Source organism: Nilaparvata lugens, chromosome Y (genome assembly GCF_014356525.2).
Source record: "Nilaparvata lugens isolate BPH chromosome Y, ASM1435652v1, whole genome shotgun sequence".
Taxonomy (NCBI): Eukaryota; Metazoa; Arthropoda; class Insecta; order Hemiptera; family Delphacidae; genus Nilaparvata; species Nilaparvata lugens.
In genome coordinates, this window is record NC_052519.1 from 6,643,165 (window position 1) to 6,656,554 (window position 13,390).

The 13,390-nt window shown below is 34.8% G+C and overlaps 1 protein-coding gene across 1 annotated transcript in view; it reads right to left on the reverse strand.

Moving 5' to 3' along the window:
- The window catches only part of LOC120355123 (kinesin-like protein KIF21A), a 76,692-nt gene that overhangs the window by 47,811 nt on the left and 15,491 nt on the right, over positions 1-13,390 (reverse strand). The window contains 1 exon segment of the mRNA XM_039443444.1: positions 597-915. Coding sequence (XP_039299378.1) covers positions 597-915 — 319 coding nt within the window.

Below are 13,390 nucleotides of genomic sequence, written 5' to 3' on the forward strand. Positions count from 1 at the left end.
TTGTATAGTATCAAGCTATTAACATAAAAAAGTTTTCTCAGAAATTTTTCCCGATCATTACTTTTAAGATATTAGCAACCAAATTTTAAAATTTTTAAGCACCCAATCTGTTTTAGGACAGATCATTTCAATTTTGGTAAGAGTAGAATTCATAAAATTTTGAAAATAAATTCTTCATGGTATTGTTGATTAAATAAAACGAAACGTTTCCTGAAAATATCAAATTTAATGAATGTTATTCCATTACAAAAAATGACCAAATAGAACTTTTAGTTGAATTATTTTTGAAAAAAAAAATATTTTAATTCAATTCAATCCTTAAAACAAATCGTTTTAACAGGAAGAAACCCGAGCCAAAAAATACTATTAGGTATCTTTACTCTATAATTTTTAAGACTTGAACATTATCTTCACTCTATACTTACTAATACTCAAACTGAATGTTTAAAACATATGAATCTAATTACCCTTTTTAAAATTATTTAATCATGATAATTAAATAATTAATGTTAAAAAGGGTACTTAGATTTATTTGTTTATTTATATTCGAAAGTAGCCCTGAAGAAAAAAAAATGTTTACTCTATGCGAAACGCACCTCCAAGCGAGTCTTGCAGCAATCGCGTGAGCTTGGAGTCTCTGTAAGGCACATGCAGCGCCCGCTTGGTCTTGTCACCGAGGGCCGAGATGACGTTGCCCAGCGCCAGTAGGCCGCAGTTTATGGAGATGCCCTCCTTGGCACGGTCGCCGGTCGCACCGGTCCGCTTCAGTCGCTCCGACCCGGCCAGGTCGACAAAGTGGAACTTGGCGCTCAGCGTCACAAACTCCTGCTGCGAACTGTCGCAGCTAGACTCCATCGTGGAGCGACCGCTGCTGCTGATCACATCGTTGTCGTCCTCTGTCTCGTCCGCTTCCACCTGCCAATACCACACACATTCATTCATTGGCAATTACAACTGATACAAGGTTGGCGTATTTAAATAAAGGCTATAATCATATTGATATGATTTGTAATTGTATCAAAATAAAATAAATAAAAAAAATACATTTTTTTTTTGTTGTAGACCAATATAGGTAATTAACAAAGTCATAGTAATACGATTACAAAGTAATAAAGTCAAACTAATAGTTTAGTCACAAAGTAGAATAACATCAAGTAGGATCGAAAAGCTCTGTCACACCGATACAACTAATATAAAACACATTCAATAGTAAGGCTGGCCACTAACGGTAGAACATGCATGATAAAGATGCAATTATTTCAACAGAACAGGCAGTGTAAGCAGATGATCAGAATAAAAAATATTAATAGGAATGATAAGGGTAAACATTGAGGATATAAACATATCCTAAGGATAAACATATATACATAAACATATGTTTATATATATAAGTAGATGCTATTTACGGTAACTAACGCTTTTTTTTGTGACTTTTCCCACCCCTCCCCCCTCCCCCCGCACCCATCCTACCTCCCCCGCTCCTGCCGCACCACTCCCGCCCCCTCAACCACCCCCTTAGAAGAACCTCTCTCTCTCTCTCTCTCTCTCTCTCTCTCTCTCTAGAAGAAGAGGAAGAAGAAGGAGAAGATGAAGGAGAAGAAGAAGGAGAAGAAGGAGGAGAAGAAGGAGAAGAAGAAGGAGAAGAAGAAGGAGAGGAAGATGATACTCTCTCTCTCTCTCTTGTCATGCTCTAGTTAATATAGTCATGCCTAATTACATTCAGTCATGGTCAATTACATTTAGTCATGCTCTATTTGATGATTAATAGTAGAGAGAGAGATATGTGTGAGAGAGAGAGGCAATCTTCTGACAGATTCAAGTGAAACGAACTTCTGTCAAATTTAACTGAAACATGTTCTTGACAATGGGTTGTACACACAACGAACACTGCCAGATTTAAGTGAAACGAACTTCTTGTGAAATGAATATCTTACTCTCAGATTTAACTGAAACATGTTCTTGACAACAGGTTGTACACACAATGAACACTGCCAGATTTAAGTGAAACGAACTTCTTACTGTCATAAATTCTAGATGTACTTGACAACTAGGATGAGATTTTATCATTCTTTCAAGAATACATGTCCAGCAGTAACATTCAAATCCCATCTTTTCAAAACTCTTTATGTGTCAAGCATAGTTGAATATTCTTTGGAAGAATAATAGTGAATTCAAAGTTCTTTTCTGAATCTATATTGATATAAATCATTCTCACCAAATCTTACATTCTTAACAAAGAGCCAAACTGAAAAACATTGTCATTTCTTGTTGTAGTTTTCACTCATCTCACAACACTATGTAGCAACGTTTATAAATAAGCTTACCGTGAGACAACCTTGGGCGTTATCATTACGCACCAATTCTGCTCTTGGCTGATGATTAACATGTTTCAAAATTTCACTTCAGAGAGCTTACAAGGACGAATGCTGTTGCGGTCTAATTCAATACTTGACCATTGTCACGTTTTGCAATTTTAGTTCACATAGCTTACAAGGACGAATGCGGTTCCGGTCTAATTCAATACTTGAGTATTGTCACGTTTTTGCAATTTTGCTTCGCAGAGTTCACAAGGACGAATGCATCTCTGTTCTAATTCATCTCAAATTCGAGCATTAACATGTTTCGTACATAATCATGTTTCAGCTTGGAAAAAATGCATGTGAACGTTGAAATAGAATGTAGATATTTCTCCCAAGCAATTTGCATAGTGAAAATTGGTTAAAGATTAATATGATCCTAACTTTAGGGTTTTAGAACATCGGCGTAGATACTTAAACCCATCTTATCGGTGATTAAATCACCTACTTGATCTTCTGTCAAATTATGCGCTTTCGCCTCAATCCAATTCATATGGAAACTAACCTTAGCATAATTCTGTACTATTTGGTATGCTATTCGATGTATAAATAAAGTGAGATAATCGGTGAATGCAGCTGAACATTGTAATCTCGTCACTTCATCATTCTCTGTATTTTTAATTGAAGTTGCTATTTCCTCACGAATTGATTTGAGTGTAGCTTGTAATTCATCTTTCTTAATAAATGCTTGCATTCCACTACTCAGATCATTTTTCAATACATAAGTTTCGCTAAACGTAGTTAGGAATGTATTCAAATCATTTTTTGAAACAAATTGTTCAATCCCCTCCATAAGATTTGTCTTTATCGTATTAGTCATTGCAGATAATGGATCTTCAAACTCTTGTTTTGTTATAACAATGTTATTCAAAGCCTGCACAGTTTTATCCAAGTATTCCTTATCAACCGATAATGAATGAGTTTCATTTACTCTAGTAAAAAGTTCTGTGCTAAGTTGTTTCAATCTGGTATTTAGATAATTCCTATCTAATACTTGCAAATCTTTAATCTTGTCTGAGATAACTTTCAATTTCTCATCCAAAAAATTCTTGTCAACTTTATTATCGTTTATCGTATTCAAGTGCGATCTGAATATCTCTGTTGTTGATTTGAGATCATGAAGAGAATTCTCCAAATTGATAGATTTCTCTTTAAGTCCCCTATCGATATTGTCAGATAACTGTTGTAATGTACTGAAGATGTGTTCCTTTTCGATCTTGTTCAATCCAATATTCTTTACTATATTAGATAATTGTGAATCTAAATATGAATGCAGAGATTCACTAACACCCTGTTGATTAATTGCCTGTATTATTCTCTCACTAAAACTGGTAAGATCTGGTTCATTCCATACAATGTCTTTCTTCGCAGCGACTCTCTCGCTTTTACCTCCAAATCTGTGCACGCTCATTCTGCAACTAAACAATAATTTACCTTCACGCAATTCCTCTATAATTGATGCAATCTCAACATCATGAGCTGAGTGCCCAGCAAGTTTTGATGATTTTAATAAATGAAGTCTCTGAACCAATTCGTCATAGTTGTCATAATATTGGTGAATTCTATTGCTAGAAGTATTTTTTGCAAATTTCAATAACCCAGAACCCCTCTTACTTGTTTTTTTAACAGGAAACAGCATTTGAATTAAGCGAGACTTTACACCACTGTTACGTTTCACATATCCTCGTCTATCCAAATGAACTTTTGTTATTGATAAAATCTTCTTGTATTTATTTAGATCTTTTTCATCAAAGAGATATGAATTTGGTCTTTGCGCAAATAACAGTTCTAATAGTCCATGTGTAATTCGGAATTTTTCGTTATCAATATAAAAGAAGTAGTTATCAAAGCTAACAACCATCTCACCCATAAAATATAATTTTCGGTCAGAATCGTAGGAAATTCCATAAGGAATCGAGTTATTCAATTTTTCACTATGAAATATATACAAATATTGTGCAAGCACTTGATTCTTTATCTTCCTTATTTTGCCGCTTGTATCACTCTCAAGCCTAGTTGAATTAAATATACTTGATTTGTTCATGCTTAGATCTTTTTCAGCTGCTGATGGTGATGCAACTTCTATTGTTTCATCATCATCATGTTTTTCTCCCAATTCCATACTTTTGTCTTCTTCCTCTTGTGCAATTAACTTATCGAAATTTACAATGTCGAGTTTGTTCATGTTGAGAAAGTGAGATATACAAACAGAACTGTTCCATGTGTCTGGTTCACTTGGTAATGAAGCGTTTCTAGGTGACTAGATGTACTCACCCATTCAACATCTAGTCACCTTGTGCCACATGCTACTAGCACTTCTCTATGACAAAAATGAGAAATGAAAGAGCGAACATTCAATTCAAGTTGTTTTTATTTGAAAAACACACACACAATGTAAAGAATATTACAATGATTATCATTGGTGTGGATAGATAATGTACATTATTTACATCATATGATCTTACTCTAATTATTTACAACAAATGTGGATAGATAATGTACATTATTTACATCATATATGATCTTACTCTAATTATTTACAACAAATGTGATTCGATAAAATTATACCATGTGATCTCACTCTAATTATTATTATTATTTACTCTAATAAGCTCTCTCGATTTATGAATGATGGTTGTGGGAATCCAATCCATTTCACAAGCAACTTATCCTCATCTCGTCTCAATATTTTTTCTATCAAATAAACATTTCTTTCAGATTCATTCAAGAGCGTTTTTTTAATTTCTTCTTGATAAAACCTACCCTGTATTATCTCACCACTAAGATCTTCTAATGAGCAAGTGATAGGTCTTGTGGGATGTATGCTCACAATTCAGAAATATTTGGATGACCAATTCATTAGATATTTTTTATCAAATATCTGTTTCTTTTTAGAAATTCTCACAATATCACCTAGCTTATATTTTGGTTTCAACACTTTTAATTTGAATCGTCTATTGAATGCAGAGTTTAGTAATTCTAAAACACGTTTACAATGTTTTTTAGTTACATCTTTAGGTCGCATTCCAATGCTACTGTTTACGGTATTGTTATAATCATCTACAATATTTTGTAAGTTATTAACCCTTTTTTTACTCCCACGTTCAGTTGAAGATCGATATATTTTTGATTTTATTGTACGATAAAATCTCTCAGCGATACTAGCTTTCTTATTAGTAAAAACAGAATAATGCTTGATATTATACTTATCTAACAATTCTTTCACATGCTTATTGAAATACTCCTTCCCTCCATCTGTCTGGAAAAAACGCATATGTTTATTCTTACAAATAATGGGTTCGAGTGCATTATAAACACTTTGTGCAGTCTTATTCTTTAAAGGTATACAATAAGCATACTTAGTAAAACAATTAATAACAACTAAAATATAACGATATCCTTTATTGAATTAAGATAAGCTACCCATCTCAATCAGATCTGATTGATATAAATCGTTCTCATTCTTCAACTCATATCTGCGTGTGGGGTAATTTACACATGCAGCAGAGTGAAGCTCTGCTGCTAATTTTGCTCTAATATTACTCATTCTTCTTCTTTGTGTGAAGACATGCTTGAAACAGAATTCGATGTGTTGGTCACTAGCTCGTTACACACACACTGATCTGTGCCATCAGTTTGCTATTTTGTAGTGACCGAATGGTAATGTATCAATTCTGTTCTCTGCAATAAAGCGCTTGTCATCGAACAGGCTTAAACAAACCTTTGCGCATTCAATTTGATGCATGTTATGATTGAAGGATCTCAACATATTACATTTTTCTATATGTTGGCATCGTTCAATCAAACATTTCTTATACAAGTCAAAACTAAGTTTTCTATTTTTCATACGTGTCTTCACACCTTTTGCTACACACTTATTTACAGTTTCCTCCTTCTCATTATTTACAAGACATGAATATAATTTCGCCCGTAATCCCAGAAAAGATTTTAAAGGAAATGGAGCTGCCTCATCCTTAAATTTCCCTACAACTTTATTCCTCTCATTGGAGAAGCATTCGTGCTCAGCTGGGTAATTTGAAGTGTCAAACAATTCTAGATTTTCTCTTATCAGTTGGTAGACGTCGGGTGTCTCCAGCGATAAGAGGAAGCTATCTGTATCAGTCATACAAAGCTGGATGCGTTGCCATGTTATGATTTTTTGCAATTTACAATAGAAAAAATCATACATGTGTAGTTTACTCAAATCCAGGATGCAGAAACCTGAATAGATTGGCTTATTCATTTTTAGTTCCAACTTTCGCGAGAAAACCGCAATCACATCCGAACTTATTATCTGCCAGCGTTTACATAGGGGATTTGAAATGTACTTATCTAGACGCTTGGCGTCTGTGATAATTTGAACATTACATTGATGCCGATTTCCCTGTATTGATTTTCCGAAGCATAAGTTACTCATCTGTTTAAAAAAGAGACTTCATATTTATTTTTCGCGGCTTGCCTATTACAGGTATTGAACTCAATGTAGTTCTTCAACCAAGGCGATTGGGAAAAGCTAATGACGCGATGTACCTTTGTTAATCGCAATCCGAGTTGAAGGTACAGTTTCATTGGTTTGGTACTCGGAGAACAATTCGCTAGGAGGAATTTGATGAACTGAAGCGAGAGGGAAATTGGCATGCATATCATGTAACTCCTGTGGGTACTTGAGATCACATTCAATTACATAACCAGTTTCTGATTCACTCTCCAAATTTGTAAAGTCAAGAGCATGGATTTCTTCCTCTGAGAGGAACTTGAAATTTCCATAAGGTAAGAATTGATTCATAGAGTGTGCATACAAAAAATTACAATCTATATGAAGCAAATAGTTACTTGGTTTTGTGGGATCATATGTGTCAGGGATGTGTTTTTTATTGGCTTCGCAATAACGCTTGCCAATAAACGAAACACCACCGCGCATTCCTGATTCAAACAATAGATGTATATCGGGATCGCTAATCAATTGGAGTTCAACCCGGGTGAACTTTAACATACAATTCCAAGTGTAATGAGCAAGCAAAAGAAAATGAGTCACATCGAGGCCATATGACCTAAAAAGCGTTGACCTCATTTCTTCAAAAACCTCAACTAATAGCATGACGTCTAGGCACAGATAGAAATCATGATACTCGCCGAGAGATTTCAACTTGAATGTTGAGAACACTCTTTGTGCATGCTCATATTCTTTGGGGGAGAGGGGTGTATCGTTAAGATCATTATAAAAACATTCTATTGGAGGGAGAGGAGTCTCAGCGAATTTTTCAGGGCAAGATATGTACGAATAGGGATATACTCCTTTTTTCAACAAGAGTTGCCTTTGTTTGAGATCGGGGTCGTTAAATACTGGAAACAGACGTTTGAACTTTGATTCCATATCTGTACTATCTACCAAGTTGCGCACTAATACTTCTAAAGATTCATTCATAAATTTATATGAATCTAAAAACTTGATTTTTCCCACTGTCAATGTCAAAAATCTTTCTGATAATTGGCGATACAGGAAATTTCTTTTTTACATTTTCTGAGAGCTTTTAGAATAAAATGACTGTCAAATCCGCTAAAATTATGGAAGTACAAGCTAATCGTATTGTCAGTTTGAGTATTTCAATTACACGACACATGAGCAGCACACAAAAATTTTCCATTTTCATGTGCATGATGGTGTACCTTTGTGTCTGTTTCGGTAAAAACTTCATCGCAGAGGCCGCACTTATCAGCGTTTCGAAATTCGCGTTGCTGACGATCACTTAAATGCTCCATCGGAATTTCACATTTTATATCTGCACTCAATAAATCGCCAAGTTCGATTATTTCCTTGAGAAATTTCTCCATGATCTTTTCATTGATATTACTTGATCTATAGAGTACTGAGCCGTACGCGATATCTCCATTCACATCAATTACAACGAAACAATACCCGCACGGAATATTATGCACAGTTTTCTTGGTGTAACTTCTGGTAATAGGTACATCCTCAGATTCATTACCAGCAATATCCACAACAAATGTTTCCAAATCCGCGTAGATTGTATACTTTTTCTTCAAAGTCGAACCGAGTTTTTTAAATTTGATTGTCTCACCTCGTTTTGGGTATGAAGTTCTCTGAGACTGGAACTTTGAACAAAGCTCTAGATGTCTCATCAAATTTGCTTTCCCATCACAATTTTTAGATTTGTTTGTTGTAAATCTGTGAAAACAGAAATTACAAACATCTACTTGTGCTTTAGCTTTCGAAAGGTGAGAAAGAAGACGCGACTATCCGTTTTCCCCGCTCGCGGTGTTAATTAAACAAAAATGAGTTTTTCCTGCATCGCCTTTCAACATTAAAAGATTAATTTGATATTTACGCGTACGGAATATGCTTGTTCGATGTGGGAAAAACTTTTTGTTGTCATACGCGATAACATGAATTGCGATGTCTGTATTGAGAATTTCAAATTTCTTTATGTCACGATCGCTGGTTGGTAAATTAACTCCGCGAGTGTTCAGCCTGTGAGCAAATTTGCTCAAATATTTCACCGTTAAGCGACTGTTATTCGGTTTCTGGTGAAAATAGGCTAGAACACTCCACAGAAAACACTTTTCATCAGAAAGATTTTTGATATTGATAACACATTTCTTATTGTTGATGAACTGGGGTGTTTGAATATAACTGCTTGTGTATATTGGATTATATCTAATCACATTTACATCAAGCGAGTCGATCTTCTTCAACACCCACCCACTCCCAAATCGAACAAAGTTATCGAATGAACTTAAAATTTTCCTAACTGCTAACATAAATTGTTCATTCAATTCGTCATAACTCTCCAAGACATTCATGCCTATGGTCGAGTAGCTATGAAGATTCACAATGAATGAAACAGCTTTGGATTCCTCTGATTCTAAAACTACCATCTTATACAATAATACATTTAATACTAAAAACCAGTAAACATTGCCTCCGAAACGTGCAGCGTGTTCTCTTATTATCTCGAAAACACGAGCTTTCGAGTTCTGAAGCACATTTTCAATGTCAGGTGCTACATTTTCAAAGGAAATGCGATGGCGAATTGCTCGCAAACTCACGCCTCCAACCCTGTGTTCTCTGCTATGCTCCATCTCTGCTCCTAGCGGGTTACTGAAAACAAACAAACAAAGAATATATTACTATGGCACAGAATTAGATATAAAAACAAGTGAACATTAATCTAAAAATCAGTTGTGATTCAACAAGTACAGTGCAAAAAATGCTATCACAGGATCAGATTCTCATGCACGAACGATTCAGGTTATTAACATTTGATAATCGTTGGAAATTAGAATCGAGTCTGTTGTCACCTCAAAATATGGCTAAACAGGGTTTTAAATTTGTGCGAGCACCTGATGTTGTTCAATGTGTGTTTTGTTCAGTATATTTAGAAAATTGGTTGGCAACAGACGATCCTAGTAAGGAACATGAACGATGTAGTCCAAATTGTGGATGGCGCAAAGAAGATAATATTTCATGTGAAGAGGAGAATTTCGATAATAATATTCTACGACAATATGAAGAGCGAGTTTTAACTTTCCATCGTCCAGAACCATTCAAGCTCTCGGTATTTATTAATAGAGCAGACTATTTTGCAATAAATGGATACTTTTTGCATGAGAAATCATATCTGCAATGTGTATATTGCAAATATATTATTGAAAATCCTTATGAAAAAGTGATACATGTTCCATTTTGTATATATAAAAAGATGAGTTATAATGGAAAAGAAACGACAAATGATGAAAAAGAAGATGCTGTGGGAAAACAAGCTGGATATTGTACAATATGCACTCTGTTGTAATCGAGATATTAGTGATTCCTAAGTGCATTGTAGTAGTATCAGGAAAGAAGTAACTCCTGAAAAATTATGATTAGAAAAATAAAGAATTGTATCATACTTACATGCAATGAATGATGTGCTGTACTGTCTCTCTCTCTGCTTACACTAGTTCTTCATACGTCTTTCCTCCTCGAAGAATGGAGTGATTATGCAGTCTCGAACTCTGTGAAATCAACGAACATAATGAAAATCACATTAATATTGAGAAGAAATTTAGCAAGTCAACATGTGAAGTTAATTATGAAAATTAATGAGGAGATTACATTGCTCTCACATTCGAAATATTGTTATTCGAGATATGTGGAAGTGAGAATTCGAGTGCATTGTGAGAATTTGATATTTTTTCTCTGAATGCAGCTTGCTGTACGTGTAAGTATGCATTTGTATGTCAAGGATGTGACAAGCGGGAAAATGCACTATCTCTCACTCATCCTGAAACAGAGAGAGAGGAACAAATGAGTATATAAGCGGCGGTCATTGGATTTGCCAGCTTCATTCGACCACTAGTCACGTTTCGCACATATCCTCGCTATCATCATGGAGTCCACACGTGAGCAGTACATCCTTCCGGATACACCTCCTCAACAAGAGCCATCATTCCCATCTTACTGGGCAGCGCAAGCTGCGCGGAAGAAGAAGATTCCTTCTACCAGTGCTGCTCCCCCTGCTGCTGTCGCTGCTGCATCCGACCCCGAGGAGTCGCCCCTGAAGAGACGTGGAGTCTTCGTGGAGAGAGGGATGAGCAGCGATGACTTCATTATACCAGACACACCACCATCTCATCTGGGATGGGCACCGAAGCGTGTGCCACTAACAACAATTACCACCAACAGGCAGCAGGGGAAGAGAAAGCTGCAATTTCTGGAGGAGGAAGAGGAGGAAACCAACTTCGTACACTCAAAGGTTAGTTATTTCAAATATTATCAACATGTAATGTGAACAGATAATTTTAAATCTTTATATGTTGTCATCCAAAAGCTTGCTAGTATCTGATAAATTTCTTACTGAGAAAAACTGATTTCCAATGTTCACATTACATGTACTCACATTGGAGTTTTTGATGAATCTGATTTGAAAGACAATTTCTTGATAACGAATATAGGAACTTAATTCAACTTTAGAGTTCAGTTAAGATGTATATTGGACTACATGGATATGATGATAACATTGATATATTCATTTGAATTGAGCATAAATTGTTTTATGAAATCAAGAAATATAATTTTTGAAGTGATTAGGTTGAATGCATGCTACTATCTAATAAGTGAGAAAAAAACTAATTTCCAATAGATGTCTTTGTATTACATGCATGCACAATGTGATATTAAATGATTAGAGTTCAGTTAAGATGTGTATAATGAATACTTTTTGAAATTGAACTGATCAAGCTTACTAGTATTTCAGTCAAAAAATTGAATAAGATGAATATTTTGATTTCATTATTATGATGCTTACATATTATTTGCATTTTTTGCTATAATATTGAAGTGATGTGTTAAGAAAATTACTGATTTAGTTGATAGTTATATTGTGATATTAAATGATTAGAGTTCAGTTAAGATGTGTATATTATAATGAATACTTTTTGAACTGATCAAGCTCAATAGTTGATTAGAGTTCAGTCAAAAAAATTGAATAAGATGAATATTTTGATTGCATTATTATGATGCTTACATATTATTTGCATTCTTTGCTATAATATTGAAGCGATGTGTTAAGAAAATTACTGATTTAGTTGAAAGTTATATTGTGATATTAAATGATTAGAGTTCAGTTAAGATGTGTATATTATAATGAATACTTTTCGAAATTGATCTGATCAAGCTTACTAGTTGATTAGAGTTCAGTCAAAAAAAATTGAATAAGATGAATATTTTGATTTCATTATTATGATGCTTACATATTATTTGCACTAATCATGCATTTTTTGCTATAATATAGCAAAGAGGGACAAATCACCTTGGAGAAGTTAGCGCAAATGCTCACCAATGTGTCAGAGAACATTAAAAGTGTGGAGAAGAGCTTGGGAGATTCTATACAATCGTGTCACGAATCTGTCGGTGATGTACTCGAGAAAGTGGAAATACAAGAAAGTCAACTCAGGGTGTGCCTGGATAAAATTGAGACACAATCTACCGAAATAATAGCACTAAAAAAGGAAAATGAAGAACTGCGTCGTGCCATCTCTGATATTCAGCAATATACAAGATCGAACTGTCTGGAGCTCCATAATTTTCCTCAGGAGGAAAATGAGGATCTTCTTGGTGTTGTGAAATCTGTTAGCAAAGCTTTGGGACATACAATAACCGACCTGCAAATAGACAATTGTCACCGTCTTCCAACTCGTGAAAAATATAAAGTGCCACCAATTATAATAAAACTGACTAGAAGGATCGATAAGGAGGAGCTGTTAAAGCGAAGGAGGGTGATGAGGAACTTTTCAACGCGACACATGGACCTACCAACAGACATCCCGCTGTACCTCAACGAGAGTCTGTCGCCGGAGAACAGGAAGGTGCTAGCGCTGGCGAGAGCAGCCAAGAAAGAAAAGGACTACAAGTATCTCTGGATTAGGAACGGAAAAATTTTGATGCGAAAATCTGAGGGTCAACCGGTAATCTCATTGAGTTCAGTAAGTGATATAAGCAAACTATAATGATTACAAATGTACTAGTTTATTTAATAAAAGTTTACTAATTTTTGAAAAATCCACGAAAGTTAAAAATAAATGACCGACCTTAATGAACTATTCTGTTTAGTACAAAACATAAGAAGCTTAAGAGAAAACTTTGACCTTTTTTTAATTGAGCTTGAAAGTTATGCAAAAAAACCGCAATGTATAATTTTAACAGAGATTTGGATATATAGTGATGAGTCTGAACTTTACCCAATAGATGGATACAATTGTTTTACAAATTGCAATGACAATTATAGAGCAGGTGGAGTAGCGGTTTATGTGAATAAAGAAATAACAGCAATAGCCGATAAGATAGTTCTAATCTCTGTAGATGCCTTAAAAGTTGACTTTATTTTGGTAATGTCGAAATAAGCCTTATCGCTGTGTATAGATTTCACAATATACCTGTAGATGAGTTCTTCAAAGAGATAAAAACTGTATTAGATAAGTTAGATAATGATAATTCTATCATAACAGGTGACATAAATATTGATCTGCTTGAT